This window comes from Kogia breviceps, chromosome 6 (assembly GCF_026419965.1).
Source record: "Kogia breviceps isolate mKogBre1 chromosome 6, mKogBre1 haplotype 1, whole genome shotgun sequence".
Taxonomy (NCBI): Eukaryota; Metazoa; Chordata; class Mammalia; order Artiodactyla; family Physeteridae; genus Kogia; species Kogia breviceps.
In genome coordinates, this window is record NC_081315.1 from 20,438,420 (window position 1) to 20,457,333 (window position 18,914).

Consider the following 18,914-nt stretch of genomic DNA (forward strand, 5'->3'; position numbering starts at 1 on the left):
AGCCTTATTCAAACCTAGAAAGTTACATTTTGGTATTGCCATCAAACGTCTTCTCTCACCGGGCTTCCCTGGTGGCGCAGTGGTTGCGAGTCCGCCTGCCGATGCAGGAAACGCAGGTTCGTTCCCCGATCTGGGAAGATCCCACGTGCCGCGGAGCGGCTGGGCCCGTGAGCCATGGCCGCTGAGCCTGCGCGCCTGGAGCCTGTGCTCCGCAGCGGGAGAGGCAATAACAGTGAGAGGCCCGCGCACCGGGAAAAAAAAAAAAAAGTCTTGTCTCATCTAAACATTTTTCCTGTTTTTTCAAATACTTGTTATGTGCATTTTAAAAGGTCATTTTATCGAAGTAAATAAACTGTCAAAACTGAATAATGAACTGAAATCAACATTCTTTTAAAACTGTCAATTCTTTAACAGTAATAAAATATAACTAGTAAAATGGTAAATGCTTAGCACTTGCTCATTTGCTTCTCAGTGATTACTAAATATATTTGATATATACACGTTTAATTTTGATATATACACGTTTAATTTTGATATAGTTGAAGATACAAACCAAACAATGATACTTCTTTCCCCTAATAATAAATCTTTTTTTTTTAACTTACAGAATCTTTATTTTCTTTTGAGAAGCTATCATCAGGTCAAGTAAAAAATAAAAACAAAAAACAAAAATAAAAATAAATTTAAAAAAATACCACACAGGTTAGTAGTGTACCTTCTACAGGAGGAAAAAAAAGCAATAATTCTGGCTTCTAGGCCCTATGATTTAATGAACTGTTAGCATTTGACAAAGATATAAGACAATTGCTTGCTACATCTGAAAATATCAGAGTTTTAAGCCAAGTTACACAGAGACTTTGAAAAAACATATACCACTCCACCCTCAAAAAAACCTGAAAATTAGAAAGCTTAATAATCCCTGTTCATAAAATATGACTTAGAATTCTCAGTAAGCATGCAATGCACAGATCAATCACCTTAAAAGGAAAAAGTTATTCTTTAGGAATTGATTTATACCAAAATATAAGCAACATACCTTAGCCATATTTAATGTGGTGGTTTTTCCAAACTGCATTTATTTTTTGAAAATGTTACCACCAGACAGTTTAGAGAACACCAATTACTTCTATTATTTATTTGAAACAGAGGTATAGTTTTTTTTTTTTTTTTGGTACACAGGTCTCTCACTGTTGTGGCCTCTCCCATTGCGGAGCACAGGCTCCGGACGCGCAGGCTCAGCGGCCATGACTCACGGGCCCAGTCACTCTGAGGCATGTGGGATCCTCCCGGACCGGGGCACGAACCCGTGTCCCCTGCATCGGCAGGCGGATTCTCAACCACTGCGCCACCAGGGAAGCCCCAGAGGTATAGTATTTACAGTCATCTTGTACACATTTGAGATGTGCAAACCTTTACCAATAGTCTTGCCTTCTTTCTACACTTCTTCCTTTTCAAAATCTGAAACACGTCTCCTGGCCTCTCAGGCCTCTCTGGCTGCTAATAATTTGAATGTATCCCATAATCATAAACCTGATCTGTTATGTGGGAAGCTTTCTACTTTCTGATAGCCACCGTTTGAAATTCTTATAAATTTCATCTATAACAATGTTACCAGAAGGAATTAGACAGTGTCAGATAAGGCTCTAATTGCTTTAAGAATATTAACTCATTTCATCATCACAACAACCCCATGAGTGGGTACTATTATCACCCTATTTTACAGATGAGAAAACCAGGCACAGAAAGGTTAAGTAATTTGCCCAAAATCCAAAGCTAAATAGTGCAGTCTAGCTTCCTATAAACGATATGACTAGCATTGCCTATATTAATAGTAACAATAGCTTACATTTTATGGGCTCATCACTATGTGTCAAGAACTGTGCTAAATGTTTCAATGTATTAATTAACTTAATGTTTACACACCATCACATGCATACCTGCATGTGCACACACGTACACAAACACTCCTTTAAGTATCTACTACTATTAACCCCAATTTACAGATGAGAACACTGAAATTCAAAAAGAATGAATAATCTTTTCAAGGCAATATAGCTAGCGTGTGGAAGTTCCAGTATCCCCTGCATTGGCAGGCGGATTCTCAACCACTGCGCCACCAGGGAAGCCCTTTATAGATTTTTTTAAAAAGTTTTAGCAATTCCTAACACTCATCTTCGTGAAATGTAGTGAAAAGAAAATAGATCAATTCTGGAGTCAGACAATAAGCCTGAATACAGATATGCTACTTACAATCTGGGGACATTGACAGAACTCTCACTACACAGTGCCTTGATTTCCCTCGGGGCCTCAGGGCTGGATTATTGTTAAATGATGTACCTGGTACAGAATATCTGCTCAGTAAATATTTTTGCTTCTTTCATTCCTTCTTTTCCATTCTCAGCACTTGTTCCTACCTGAGTCAGGATACTGAACTGCATCTTCTTTCACTTTGAAACAACAGTGTTCCCAAAAGATTGGGCCCACAATATGGGAGTAATAAAAAAACAAGGGGTAGAACTAAGGTTATGGCATTATTTGTTAAAGTTAAAAATACAATATAATTTCAATGTAGAAGTATAGCTGTGTTCAGGTGATGAGATTGCGGACTATTTTTAAATTCTCTTAAAACTTTTTTTGTGGTTACTTCACACAAGTGATGCAGAAGGGGGAAAACTGCATGATTATTTCAATAGATGATGAAAAAGCATTTGACAAAATCCAACACCCTTTTATGATACAAGCAGGCAACAAACTAGGAATAAAAGGGCATCTATGAAAAACCTACAGTTAGTATCATACTAAATGATAAAAAGGCTTTTTCCCCCAAATAAGGCATCTCCCTAAGAAAAGGAGTGAGAAAAGGTTGTCTGTTCTCCCCACTTCTACACTGTACTGGCGGTTCTAACCAGGGCAATTAGGCAAGAAAAGTAAACAAAAGGCATCTAGATTGGAAAGGAAAAAGTAAAGTTACCTCTATCTGCAGATGACATGCTCTTATACATAAAGAATTCACACACACATACCCCAAAAAACAAAAAACCATTAGAGCTAAAAAATGAGTTCTACAAGTTTGCAGAATATAAGTTCAATATACAAAAATCAATTGTATATTTAGACGCTAGCAATAAACAATCTGAAAATAAAATTAAGAAAATAATTCCATTTACAATAGCACCAAAAAGTACTTAGGAATAAATTTAACCAAAGAAGTACATGACTTATACACTGAAAACTACAAAATAGTACTGAAAGAAATTAAAGATGACATCACATGTTCATGAATCAGAAGACTTAATATTGTTAAGACAGCAATTCTTTGCAAACTGATCTATAGATTCAACACAATCCCCATCAAAATCCCAGCTGACTTTTTTACAGAAACTAGCAAGGTGATCCTAAAATTCATACGGAAATGCAAGGCACCCAAGACAGTCAAAACAATCTTGAAAAGAAGAACAAGGTTGGAGAACTGACACTTCCAGGTTTCAAAACTTACTACAACAGTATAATAATGACACAGTGGGTACTAGTATAAAATAGACATACACAATGGAACAGAATTGAGAATCCAGAAATAAACATTAACATTTATGGTCAACTGATTTTTGACAAAAGGGTCAAGAGAATTCAATTAGGGAAAGAATAATGTTTTCAAAAATAATGTTGGGACAATTGGCTGTCCAAAATTGGACATCTACCTCACACCATACAAAATAATTAACTCAAAATAGACCATGTAAGAGCTAAAACTAAAAGACAGCACAGGAGTAAACTTTTGTGATCTTAAGTTAGGCAATGGCTTCTCAAGCAATAAAAGAGAAGACTGATAAGTAGGACTTCAAAATTTTAAATTTTGGCTTTTAGGACTTCCCTGGTGGCACAGCGGTTAAGACTCCATGCTCACAATGCAGGGGGCCCAGGTTTGATCCCTGGTCAGGGAACTAGATCCCACATGCATACCGCAACTAAGAGTTTGCATGCCACAAATAAAGAGCCCACGTGCCACACTAAGGAGTCCACCTGCCACAACTAAGGAGCTCACATGCCGCAACTAAGACCCGACGCAACCAAATATTTTAAAATAAATAAATAAATAAAATGTTGTGCTTTAAATGACATTATCAAGTAAGTAAAAAGACAACCCACTAACAGGGAGAAAATGTTTGCAAATCATATAGATATTTTTAAAAATACCATCTATATCATGTACATATAGATGGTATGTTTTTTGTAAGCTCTTACAATAAACTCTTACAAACCAATAATAAAAAGACCATCTAATTAAAAAGTAGGCAAAGGATTTTTGTCTACTTTCTATTTCTCCAAGGAAGATATATAAAGAGCCAACAAGCACATAAAAAGATGTTCAACATGATTGGCCATCAAATAAATACAAATTTCCTATAAATGTAAATTTCCAGGGAAATGTTAAAAAAAAAAACAAAAATAGGGAATAACAAGTGTTGACGAGGTTGTGGAGAAACTGAAACCCTCATACATTGCTGGTGGGAATGTAAAATGGTGCAGCCACTATGGAAAACAGTTTGGCAATTCCTTGGAATATTAAACATAGAGTTACCATATGACCCAGCAACTCCACTCCTAGGTATATACTTAATAGAATGGAAAACATATGTTCACACAAAAACATGTACACAAATGTTAATAGCAGTATTATTCATAATAGCCAAAAATGGGGAATAACACAAATGTATATCAACTGCAGAACACATAAACAAAATGTGCTTTATCCATTCAATGGAATATTATTTAGCAATATAAAAGAAAGACATACTAATACATGATACAACATGGATGACCTTTGAGAACTTCATGCTGGGTGAAAGAAGCCAGTCTCAAAAGATCACATATATTATGATCTCAATTATAAGAAATGTACAGAACAGGCAAAAATACAGACACACAAAGCAGATTAGTGGTGCCTAGATCTGGGACGGGAGGGACAGAGAGTGTGGGGAGTGACTGCTAATACAGAGGGTACAGAGTTTCTTTGAGGTGATGTAAATGTTCTAAAATTAGATCATGGTGATGGCTGCACAACTCTGTGAATATACTGAAAACCGTTAAACTGTACACATTAAATGAGTACATTGTATGGCCAGTGAGTTATGTCTCAATAAAGCTGTTTAAAAAAAGAACACAAGTCTGAAACAGAATCCATCTACAAAATGGAATCTTTAGGAATAGAGAAAGTGAAGTGCCATACTGAAAATCTAATACACCAACGTGAAGAAAAAGGAAGAGGAGGAGGAGGAAGAGGGGAGAAAAAAAAGGAATGGTATGACATGACAACATCAGACAAAGGTTTATTTATCACATTCATTTCTCTCATTGTAGCTAACTATCGAGTTCTGAATATCTGTAAGTAATAAAACAGTTGCAGGACACATAGAAAGTAGCAAGTGAGAGTAATTTTCAAACGTGATAATAACTCAGGCTTCAGTAATCGCTGGCTTGCGTTTAATTTTTGAATACTCTTGAAGGAACATAATTAAAAGCAATATAGAAAAGTTATAATCCCCAAAATGATGACTACTAGAGTGTAGTACCCCAAAGGTTAAGGATAAGAAGTTCTCTTCTGTTATTTTCTTCCTACACTTCCATTTAAATAAGAAGTAGATTTCATTTGACTTTCTGAACCACGGTTAAGGAAGTGACATACACCCATGGCCTACCGTTCTGAATCACTGGGAAATCAAAGATGGCTTACCTTTTCTAATGTACTGAAGGAAGGCCAGGACTGATATCCATATTCAGATACAAATCGAGCTTTGGGGAAAATTTTCCAATTCCAGCAATCACCAACATAGTCATAAAAATGTACGTCACCATAATTCGGGTCATATGGGTTTTCAGAGAGCCAGCCTTCTGCAGTGGATTTAGCCCCATTTGTAGGACTGGATGTGATAAAAGGACGAGTCTGGTCTCCCTGAGTTCAGAAATAAAATGGTTTCATAGATAATCTTTTCACCCAGTAAAGTACAGATCACTTACTTCTTTAAAAGTACTATCGGGCTTCCCTGGTGGCGCAGTTGTTGAGAGTCCGCCTGCCGATGCAGGAGACATGGGTTCGTGCCCTGGTCCGGGAGGATCCCACATGCCGCGGAGCAACTAAGCCCGTGAGCCATGGCCGCTAGGCCTGCGCGTCCGGAGCCTGTGCTCCGCAACGGGAGAGGCCACAACAGTGAGAGGCCCGCATACCGCAAAAAAAAAAAAAAAAAAAAGTACTATCAAGTCCCAGAAATGCCAAGTAGCTGATAGAAAAATAATAGAGCCACTTACCTTCTTCTGCATTTGACAACCACCATCACCTTTCTGCTCTTTGCCAATCCTTCATATCCTTTCATAATGAACTGTAGCTTATTCCTCACAGCAGCTGTTGCTAATTTTTTCAATCATGTCTTACCTATACTTGACCTTCTACCATCATGGGTAGTATACAGTCTGGTGCTGAATTTCTCAACCTTGGCACTAGTGACACTTGGGGCCTGATAACTTTTGGTTTTGTGTGTGTACGCCGGGAGTGGGGGAGGTCCTATACATTCTAAGATATTGAGCAGCATACCTGGCTTCTACCTGCTAGATGCCAGTAATACCTACCCACCTCCCACGCCACCCCACAAAAAAAAGTCTACAGACATTGCCAAATGTCCCCTTGTACCTTGGGAACAAAATCACTTCTACCTGAGAGACGAAGGTCTAATGGTTTAGAATGGGCTATTGAGTCAGAGGGACATGAGTTTGAATCTCAAATTAGAACCTTATTGTTTGGGGACAGGTCTAAGCCTCAGTAGTCTTATCTGTAAAATGGAGATAATAATGGTACCTCCTTCACTGGGCTATTGTAAATGGTAAAAAAAAAAAAAAAAAAAAAAAAATGTGTGGAAGAGATGGCTAAGTGTCCATCAAAATTCACGTTCTCCTTTCTGCCCCTAGAAAGTGGCTTGCTAACTATTTGCTTCTCTGTGCAGCCACATTCTCATCCTCTTCCCCAGTTTGCAGGCAAAGGCCTAAGAGATGGTGGAGCTGGAAGATGGAAGGAGCCTGGGTCTCTAAAAGGAGGAGAGCTGCCTGCCCATGGGCAGCAGCCACTGTGTAGTGTTACTGAGTAAGAAAGAAACTTTTATTATGTAAACCACTGAAACTCTGTGGTTTCTTTGTTACAGTAGCCAATATATAATTACATAATCTAGTGTCTAGCACACAGGGAGAACTCAAAATGTTTTAATTATTATTATCTCAATTAACGAACTTACTTCCTATTTCAGTGAGAAGAATCATTCATTTAGCAAGTATCTGTCAAGTGTTTATTGTGGGTCAGGTTTTTCAGCACTGCTGAGAGAGAGAGAGAGAGAGAGAGAGACAGAATCTATGGCATCATCCAATATTAATGCATCAAATCTCTTTTGAGCATTTACTATGCACCAGGCATACAGTTTTTTCTATATACTGGAGGTTCAGCAGGGAACAAGACAGACATGCCGACTGACCTCTTAAAAGAGTAGAATGAAATCTAGTGGTGGAACCAGAGGCTGAGCGAGTAATTTTAAGTGTGATGAATGTTTTAAAGGATAAGTACAGGGCTCTTTGGAAATACAAAACATATCATAGAAGGCCAATAAGGCCTCTCTGAGAAATAGATTTTCAGAAAATAATTGTCTCAGCTTTTCTCCATTAGGTCTCACTTTTTCTTGGTATAACCACCCATTTTTTTCTCTTCTCATTCCTTTTCTGTCATAGGGGGGGAAAAAAACCTCATTCTTTTCCTTTGCCAGACTCTCTGTCTGTCCTCTGGTCATCTTTTGATTTCATTTTGGAACTAAAGCCAATAAATTATCCTCCACTCTTCTAGAAATCTCTCCACTGTCCTTTTCCCTTAGCTTAAGGACTCCCCACATCCTAATTTTAAAAAAGTCCCTCGATCCCTTGTAACCCATCAGATCTCTTTACCACCCATTCCTTCCTCAGCCCCTGACACTCAACTCCTGATCATTCCACTCCACTAAAATTGGTTTTGGTTTTGGTTTTTCACAAACTACCCATGGACTTCTACTTCCCAAATAAAGCAAGAATTCCCACGCTCTTCCCTCTCTGGTGAGCAATAAATGACCTGTTTAGCACCCACAATTTCTGAAGTTCTCCCCACCCCTGACGGCTTGTTCGCTGCTCTTTCACATTCCGGTTTCTCCAAACCTTTCTGATAATTCCTTCTCCAGCTCCTCCCCCCTCCATTCTTAGATGGACGTCACTCTGTTCAGCCTCTCCTGTTCTACACTTTCTCCCAAGGCTGTCCCTCTCACCAATGTTTTGATTACTCCAAGACTGCTTCACCTTCACATTTCTATTTCCAAGAACCAGCTCCACGTTTCTACCTGGCTTGTCCTGCCCACATCTCAAATCCAATCTTTCAAACCAGAATTCCTTATTTACTTATCCCAAACTTATTTGACTCTATGCTTCGTACCTTCATTAAAAGTACCCAAGTAGGAACCATCTTCAATTTCTCCCTCTGTCTCTCTCACCTCCCAAACTCAGTTGCTCTGAATCAAATTGTTTTCCATCACCTCATTTCAAGCCCCACTACTTATGACCTATATGACCTTGAGCAATTAATCTTTCTAACCCTCCCATGTCTTCAGCTCTAAAATAAAGATTATATTTCTCACATGCCAGGGTGTTTGTAAAAATTAAGTAAATCCTACAAAGCACCTATATCATTAATATGTTAGTATATTATAATCATATTAGTGAATGCAATAATTAGTCTATCAATGCCTGGCATATAATATTCCCAATAACTTGGAATTTGGGGTTATTATATCTGGTTTCCTTGCCTAGAATCTCTCATCTCGCTAATTCTTTGCAAGTAATAATACCAGCAAGAACATGGGTCAGATAAAATTCCTCCCCTCCCCCAAAATGTTCACTAGCTTCCCACTGTCTACCGAATGAAACCCAACTCCATAACATGATTCAAAGTCCTTGTAAGATTTGTTTCCAAACTGCCTTTTCTGTCTTTGACTCTCCACACCAATCCACGAGTCCTTTGCTTCAGGCACTGGGCACTGTTTGCTGCTTCCTATATATATACTTGCTTTCACCTCTTTTCACCTTTACTGACATTGTTTTCATGGCCTAAAATACCTACAGAACAATCCTTTGCCTCAAATTCTATTCTGCCTTTAAGGCTTGGTTTGAATGTCACCTTTTAAATAAAAGCCTTCCCAGATCCTTCCAGTTAAAATGAATGGCTCTTCCACATAGTTTCCAACACTTTGGGACTACATTTTTCATAGCACTTCTTTCACTCTGCCCTGTAGATCTGGTATTTCTTTCCACGTTACCTCCTGAGAGCAGACTATAAGCTCCGTGAGGATAACAGTTTCCCCATAGCATCGGGAATGAGGCTTTGCTCCTAGTAATACTCAACAAATTTTGGTTGAATTTTAAAATGTTGAAAAGCATGGTAAGATTATGGGTAATCAAATTTTAAACAATATTCTATTATAATGGCTTTGAAGTAGAATTGGAAAAGGCTGATCAACTGGCCTTAATCAATCAAGCTTGATTGGTTTCCCTCCATTATTCCAGATTCTTGAAAAATTTGGTAAGTTGAGCCAGTCAGTAAAATTACTAATGAGTCTCTGCCTAAAAATGTCCGCCCACGATGATGCACTATGATTGCTTTCCATTTTTGTATCATTTCCACTTGAGGCTTGATTTTTAGTCTCAAATCTCACAGATGATTTCTTTCTAGATCATTACCTTAAATGCTTATTTGGACAAAGAGATACATAAGATAAACCAAGAGACTGAAAATTTTTAAAAAGCATGAAGTACAAAAGAAAACTGAGTGTGTGGATAGATCAATTTATGGTCCTTTTCCTTAAATGCCTTATGCTTTGATATAAATAACAACAGTAATGATTATATAGCACTTAATCCTGTCCATCTTGAAAAAAACTGGCAAACATAAATTACTGCTCACAAAATCATTTTAAAAAACATAGATTCCCTTGGGAAATTCCCTGGCAGTCCAGTGGTTAAGACCCGGGGCTTTCACTGCTGTGGGCCCTGGTTCGATCCCTCGTTGGAGAACTAAGATCCTGCAAGCTGCGTGATGCAGCAAAATAAATAAATAAAGCAGTTGTCCTTGTTCAAGATGGCAACATAAATATCTTCAAGAAAAAAAAAGATAATTTATAATTAATTAATTAAAATATAAAAAAATAAAACACATAGATCCCTTATAAGAAAGGCATCACATTTCCATTTCAAAGATGGATAAGAAGTGATATACAGAAACTAATTTTTTATAAGTTCAAAAATATAGTGTTAAAATTAGAGATTAAAGTTTGAAAGTATCTGAAGACCTATCTTGTTGAGTGAAACCAACAAGGATGATAATGATGATTAGCATTAAGTAAAAGTCTACTATGTGCCAGAGTCTGTGTAATGCACCTTCCATCCTTTATCTCACTTAATCCAAATAACATCTCTTAAGAGTTGTTAACCCTTGGCAAAATGGAGGTTAAGTAATTTGCCCAAGATCATATAGAGAGTAAGTGGCCCAGCCAGGATTTGGAGTCATGAGCTCTTAACCACTAAGCTATGAAACAAAAATCCTCAGATATTAAAATCCAGTTCCTAAATCCATCAGATATGAAAAACATAATACCAATACGGTGAGTAACCAGATTATAAGTGTTCTGTAAATATTAATTAAAGCTTATACCATCACATTTTGTGAATAGAAAAATTCTTCATGACACATGACTTAGCATAACAGATAAGCAAAAAATTTGAACCTATGTTTTTCATAAATTCTCACTGAAGTTTCCTCACATAAATGGAATAATGCCATCATCTGGGCACAATTTGAGTGCCAAAATCACATACCATTCTTTTTAAAATATCTCTCTTCAAATTGCTTCAAGGATATACTTCAAATATTTAAAACATCTAATTACAGATACAAAATTGTAAAGAGGATTAGATTATTAAATCACATGTTAAACATTAAAGTTTTTTAAAAGTCCGATCTTTTGAAGCCATTACCACAAAAACAAACATGATGCTTCCTCTTCCTGAAAAAGAAATCCAGTTTATATTAAAATAAAGTATGTATTCATGTAGTAAATACAAGTATAATATGCCTATTAAACAAACAGTGGTGGAAAGAGAACCACCATAAAGGAAGGGCTCAAAGGTGAAGTTGGCAACAAGCTCTTTCCTATCCCTTTGCCTCTATATCACATGCCAAGATATTCATATATGATATATATCAAATTTTACTTTAGCATGCACAATTATAGAATTTTAGAAGTAGTATGTCACTCAGACTAAAATTGAAGGAATGGAAAAGGATATGTCATGCAACTGGAACCCCAAAGAAAGCTGGTGTAGCTATACTTATATCAGACAAATAGACTTTAAAATGAAGACTGTAATAAGAGATTTTTAAAAAGGAGTCCCTAACAATAAAGGGGTCAATTCAACAAGAGGATACAACGCTTGTAAATATTGATGCACCCAACATAAGGACACCTAAATACATAAAGCAAATATTAACAGACCTATAGAGAGAAATAGACAGCGATACAATAATAGTAGGGGATTTTAATACCTCACTTACATCAGTGGATAGATCACCCAGACAGAAAATCAATAAGGAAACACTGGCCTTAAATAACACATTAGATCAAATAGACCTAACAGATATATATGGAACATTCCATACAAAAGCAACAGAATACACATTCTTCTCAAGTGCACATGGAACATTCTCGAGGCTAGAACATATGATAGGCCACAAAATAAGATTCAGTAAATTTAAGAAAACTGAAATCATATCAAGCATCTTTTCCAACCACAGTGGCATGAAACTAAAAATTACAGATATAAAGTGAAAAATTCACAAATATGTGGATTATTAAACAATCTGCTACTAAACAACAAAAATTAAAAATCTGATACCCAAACCAGACATATTACAAAAAAAAAAATTACAGACCAATATTACTGATGAATATAGATGCAAAAATCCTCAACAAAATACTAGCAAACAGAATCCAACAACACATTAAAAGGATCATACACCATGATCAAGTGGGATTTATCCCAGGGATGCAAGGATTCTTCAATATACACAAATCAATCAATGTGATACACCATATTAACAAACTGAAGAATAAAAATCATATGATCATCTCAATAGATGCAGAAAAAGCTTTTGACAAAATTCAACACCCATTTATGATAAAAACTCTCCAGAAAGTGGGCATAGAGGGAAGCTACCTCAACATAATAAAGGCCATATACGACAAACCCACAGCAAACATCATTCTCAATGGTGTAAAACGGAAAGCATTTCCTCTAAGATCAGGAATGAGACAAGGATGTCCACTCTCACCACTTTTATTCAACATAGTTTTGGAAGTCCTAGCTATGGCAATCAGAGAAGAAACAGAAATAAAAAGAATACAAATTGGAAAAGAAGAAGTAAAACTGTCACTGTTTGCAGATGAAATGATACTATACATACAGAATCCTAAAGATGCCACCAGAAAACTACTAGAGTTAATCAATGAATTTGGTAAGGTTGCAGGATACAAAATGAATGCACAGAAATCTCCTGCATTCCTATACACTAACAACAAAAAATCAGAAAGGGAAATTAAGGAAAACAAACCCATTCACCATTGCAACAAACAGAATAAAATACCTAGCAATAAACCTACGTAAGGAGGTAAAGACCTGTACTCAGAAAACTATAAGACACTAATGAAAGAAATCAAAGATGGCACAAACAGATGGAGAGATATACCACGTTCTTGGATTGGAAGAATCAATACTGTGAAAATGACTATACTGCCCAAAGCAATCTACAGATTCAATGCAATCTCTATCAAATTACCAATGGCATTTTTCACAGAACTAGAACAAAAAATTTTACAATTTGTATGGAGACACAAAAGACCCCGAATAGCCAAAGCAATCTTGAGAAAGAAAAATGGAGCTGGAGGAATCAGACTCCCTGACTTCAGTCTATACTACAAAGCTACAGTAATCAAGACAATATGGTACTGGCACACAGACAGAAATATAGATCAATGGAAATGGATAGAAAGCCCAGAGGTAAACCCATGCACCTATGGTCAACTCATCTATTACAAAGGAGGCAAGGATATGTAACAGAGAAAAGACAGTCTCTTCAATAATTGGTGCTGGGAACACTGGACAGCTATTTGTAAAAGAATGAAATTAGAACACCCTCTAACACCATACACAAAAATAAACTCAAAATAGATGAAAGACCTAAATGTAAGACAGGACACTATAAAACTCTTAGAGGAAAACATAGGAAGAACACTCTATGACATATATCACAACAAGATCTTTTTTGACCCACCTCCTAGAGTAATGGAAATAAAAACAGAAGTAAACAAATGTGACCTAATGCAGCTTAAAAGCTTTTGCACAGTAAAGAAAACTATAAACAAGATGAAAAGACAACCCTCAGAATGGGAGAAAATAATTGAAAACAAATGAACAGACAAAGGATTAATCTCCAAAATATACAAATAGCTCATGCAGCTCAATATCAAAAAAAACCAAACAATTCAATCCAAAAATGGGTGGAAGACCTAAATAGACATTTCTGCAAAGAAGACATACAGATGGCCAAGAGGCAAATGAAAAGCTGCTCAACTTCACTAATAGTCAGAGAAATGCAAATCAAAACTACAATGAGGTATCACCTCACACCAGTTAGAGTGGACATCATCGGAAAATCTACAAACAACAAATGCTGGAGAGGGTGTGGAGAAAAGGGAACCCTCTTGCACTGTTGGTGGGAATGTAAATTGATACAGCCACTATGGAGAGTAGTATGGAGGTTCCTTAAAAAACTACAAATAGAATTACCATTTGATCCAGAAATCCTGGGGACATATCCAGACACAACTATAATTCAAAAAGATACATGCGACCGTATAGCCAAGACATGGAAACAACCTAAATGTCCATCAACAGGTGAATGGATAAAGAAGATGTGGTATAGATATACAATGGAATACTACTCAGCCATAAAAAAGAATGAAGTGTCGCCATTTGCAGCAACATGGACACAACCAGAGATTATCATACTAAGTGAAGTAAGTGCAGCAACATGGACAGAGCCAGAGATTATCATACTAAGTGAAGTAAGTCAGAAGGAGAAAGACAAATACCATTATGTTATCACTTAAATGTGGTATCTAACACAAATGAACCTATCTACGAAACAGAAACAGAATCAAGGACGTAGAGAACAAAGTTGTGGTTGCCAAGGGGAAGGGGGTGGGGGAGGGGTGGACTGGGAGTTTGAGGTTAGTAGATGCAAACTATTATATATAGGATGGATAAACAACAAGGTACTACTGTATAGCACAGGGAACTATATTCAACATCCTATGATAAACCATAAAGGAAAAATATTTTAAAAAGAATGTATATATATGTATAATGCAATCACTTTGCTGTACAGCAGAAATTAACACAACATTGTAAATAAGCTATACTTCAATTAAAAAATTAATTAAAATAAAATCTATGCCCCCCCAAAGGCACTAGGCCCAGACTGTTACATGGGTGAATTTGTCTCAATAAAACCAATAATCTCTATTTTATTCCTAGATATTAAAAAGGAAAAGGCCCCTAACTCATTCTGCGAGGTGAGCACAAACACATACACACCAAATGCTACACACTGGGTTCTATGGGCCAAATCTTTCTTGCCAATTATGTTTAGATAGCATTTTTTAATGCTGAATATAAATGTTATGAGACCCAACATCCATTCTCCTTTTACCACAGTCCCCTCTTCCCTCTTCGTGAATCTCATCTGCTCCACTAGACTCAACTTTTTAAAACAAATTTGGCTCCTCTAGGCGTTTGAATGTACAATTCTTTTTTTTTTTTTGCGGTATGCGGGCCTCTCACTGCTGTGGCCTCTCCCGTTGCGGAGCACAGGCTCCGGACGCGCAGGCCTAGCGGCCATGGCTCACGGGCTTAGTTGCTCCGCGGCATGTGGGATCTTCCCGGACCAGGGCACGAACCCGTGACCCCTGCATCGGCAGGCGGATTCTCAACCACTGCGCCACCAGGGAAGCCCTGAATTTACAATTCTTACCACACACCAATTTCACTTGTGAATATGAAATTTTAAATTCTACCAAAATCTTAGCAAATCAAATCTAGCAGAGCAAAAGAACAAGGCATTATAACTAAACAGAGCTTAGATTACAACTAGCTTATCATTGGAAAAGTAATTCACAGTAGTCAGTATATTAATATATTAAAGAACCCAAAAATGGGGGAAAAATAAGTGGTATATCAATGAATCATTTAATATAGAGATTCTCAGCCTTTGGGGATCCATGGATGGGCTCCAAAGAGTCCATGATGACTTGCAATTCTAAGCGCAATATTGGTGTATGGGTGGCGAGTTTCACAGACACATTAATTCTCAAAGAAGTCCACAATTCATGAATCCTTTCATATGTTGCAGCATTATAATAGACTACTCTGCATTAAAATGATATTGCTGAAGCCCACGCTAAAAAAAGGACAGAAGAATATACAATATCAATATTCATACTGATCCCTTTTTAAGACAGATTCTTAAATTCGACTTCATTAAAAAGCATGACAGGGGGCTTCCCTGGTGGCGCAGTGGTTGAGAGTCCGCCTGCTGATACAGGGGACACGGGTTCGTGCCCCAGTCCGGGAAGATCCCACATGCCGCGGAGCAGCTGGGCCCGTGAGCCATGGCCGCTGAGACTGCGCGTCCGGAGTCTGTGCTCCGCAACGGAAGAGGTCACGACAGTGAGAGGCCCGCATACCGCAAAAAAAAAAAAAAAAAAAAAGCATGACAGGCATACAGTTGTTACTACAAATTGAAGGTTTCTGGTAACCCTGCATCAAGCAAGTCTATCAGTGCCATTTCCAGCAGCATTTGCTCATTCTGTGTCTGTGTCACATTTTGGTAATTTATGCAATAATTCAAATTTTTAACTATTATACTTGTTATGGTGATCTGTAATCAGTGATCTTTGATATTATTATTGTAATTGTTTTGTGGCGCCACAAACCCATCCATATAAGATAGCAAACTTAATCCATACGTGTTGTGTGTGTTCTGACTGCTCCACTAACCAACCATTCCCCCATCTCCCTCCCTCCAGACCTCCCTGTTCCCCGAGACACACAGTATTGAAAGTAGGCCAATTTCGTGTTCAAGTGAAAGAAAGAGTACAGGTCTCTCATTTAAATCAAAAGCTAGAAATGATTAAGCTTAGCGAGGAAGGCACGTCAAAACCCAAGACAGGCCAGAAGCTAGGCCTCTTTCACCGGCAGTTAGCCAAGTTGTGAATGCAAAGGAAAAATTCTTGAAGAAAATAGAAAGTGCTACTCCAGTGAACACATGAATGATAAGAAAGCAAAACAGCCTTATTGTTGATATGGAGAAGTTCTGGATAGAAGATCAAAACAGCCACAGACTCTCTTAAGCCAAAGCCTATTGCAGAGCAGGGCCCTAACTCTCTTCAATTCTATGAAGGCTGAGAGAGGTGAGGAAGCTGCAGAAGCAATGTTTGAAGCCAGCAGAGGTTGGCTCATGAGATTTAAGGGAAGAAGCCATCTCCATACTATCAAAGAGCAAAGTGAAGCAGCAGGTGCTGATGTATAATAGAAGCTGCAGCAAGTTATCTAGAAGATCTAGTTAAGATAATTGTAAAAGGTGGCTACACTAAACAACAGCCTTTCAACGTATGAAACAGCCTTCTATTGGAAGAAGACACCATCTGGGGCTTTCACAGCTAAGGAGAAATGAATGCCTGGCTTCAAAGCTTCACAGGACACGCTGACTCTCTTGGTAAGGGCTATTGTACTTGGCTTTAAATTGCTCATTTACCAATATGCTGATTTACCATTCTGAAAATCTGAGGACCCTGAAGGATGATGCTCATCTACTCTGCCTGTGCTGCATAAATGGCACAACAAAGCCTAGATGACAGCACGTCTGTTTACAACATGGTTTGCTGAATATTTTAAGCCCACTGTTGAGACCTACTGCTCAGAAAAAGAGATTTCTTTCAAAATATGACTGCTCATTGACAACGCACCTGGTCAACCCGAGAGCTCCGATGGAGATGTACAACAAGATTAATGACGTTTTCATGCCTCCTAACACAACATCCATTCCGCAGCTGTGGATCAAGGAGTCATTTCGACTTTCAAGTCTTATCATTTAAGAAATACACTTTGTAAGGCTATAGCTAGAAATTCCTCTACTAGATCTGGGCAAATTCAACTGAAAACCTTTTGGAAAGGATTCACCATTCTAGATGCCATGAAGAACATTCATGATTCATGGGAAGAGGTCAAAGTATCCACATTCACAGGAGTCTGGAAGAAGTTGATTCCAGCCCTCATGGATGACTTGAGGGGTTCAAGACCCCAGTGGAGGAAGAAACAGCAGGTGTGGTGGAAATAGCAAGAGAACCAGAATTAGAAGTGGAGCCTGAAGATGTGACAGAACTGCTTCAATCTCATGATAAAACCTGAACAGGTAAAGAGTTGCTTCCTACGGATGAGCGAACAAAGGGGCTTCTTGAGAAGGAATCTACTCCTGGTGAAAATGCTGTAAAGACTGTTGAAGTGGTAACAAAGAATTTAGAACATCACATAAATTTAGTTGATAAAGCAATGACACAGTTTCAGAGAATTGACTCCAGTTTTGAAAGAAGTTTTACTGTGGGTAAAATGCTATCAAACAGCCTCACATGCTACAGAAAAACAGCTCCTAAAAGGAAGAGTCAATCGCTGTGGCAAACTTGGTCGCTGTCTCATTTTGAGAAATTCCCACAGCCCCCCCCAGCCCTCAGCAGCCACCACCTTGATCAGCCGGCAGCATCAACATCGAGGCACAGCCCTCCAGCAGCAAAGAAATCATGACTCGCCGAAGGCTCAGATAATGATTAGCAATTTTTACCAATGAAGTATTTTTTAAGTTAAGGTATGTACATTGTTTTTTAAGACATAATGCTATTGTACACTTAGTAGACTACAGTATTGTGTAAACATAACTTTTCTATGCACTGGGAAACCAAAAATTCATGTGACTAGCTTTATCTCAATATTCTCTCTATTGTGCTATTTGGAACCGAACCTGCAACATCTCCGAGGTATGTCTGAACTTACTTCGAAGACGATCCTTCGGATGTTTTTCACATACAGTGTCACATAATCATCGATGTAGGTAGACAGGTGGCTGGACTGTATATCATACCAATTCAACACCAGCGCTGCTTCATTTTCATTATTTCCACTCCATGTGATGATGGAGGGATGAGATTTCAGTCTCCTGACCTAAAATTGAAGAAAACATAAAATAATTTTCAAATATTCAACATAAGAAAGCTCAGAGTTGTAATTATTCATAAAATTATAGCCATTATCTTTCTGCACATGTATTTTTACGTGCCAGAAACTCATCAGAAAATGAGCAGTAATGTTACATGTGGGAAGACATTTTAAGAAATCGCTGAGATTCTTTCTATCTAGATTTTATAAACATTGAGAAAATAGGGTTCCTCTTCTCACCATATAACTAAAGAAAATGTAATCCCTTTCATTAAAAGAGAAAAATAAATCAACCTCACCATTATCTGACTTGCCACAAAAAGGTTCTAAGAAATACAAAAGGCAGGAGACGTTACATTACAGGGGTTAGCTTCTCAAGAGCAAGTTGGAGTTTTCTGTGAAGAAACAAATGAGGCAGAACAAACACTACTGCTGAGAGAGGGACTGAAGTTTGCACACAGTTTCCACCAAGATCAGAAAACCACGAG

General features: G+C 37.8%; 1 protein-coding gene across 11 annotated transcripts in view; it reads right to left on the reverse strand.

Moving 5' to 3' along the window:
- The window catches only part of MANBA (mannosidase beta), a 167,172-nt gene that overhangs the window by 72,251 nt on the left and 76,007 nt on the right, over positions 1-18,914 (reverse strand). For all 11 annotated transcript variants that reach the window (XR_010840973.1, XR_010840969.1, XR_010840977.1 and 8 more), the window contains 2 exons: positions 18,265-18,432; positions 5,732-5,950 (listed from right to left, as the gene is read on the reverse strand). Coding sequence is in view for 1 of the 11 variants with exons in the window: in XM_059067307.2 (XP_058923290.1) it covers positions 5,732-5,950; positions 18,265-18,432 (387 nt within the window). In the remaining 10 variants the exon portion in view is untranslated. The remainder of the gene's footprint in view (positions 1-5,731; positions 5,951-18,264; positions 18,433-18,914) is intronic.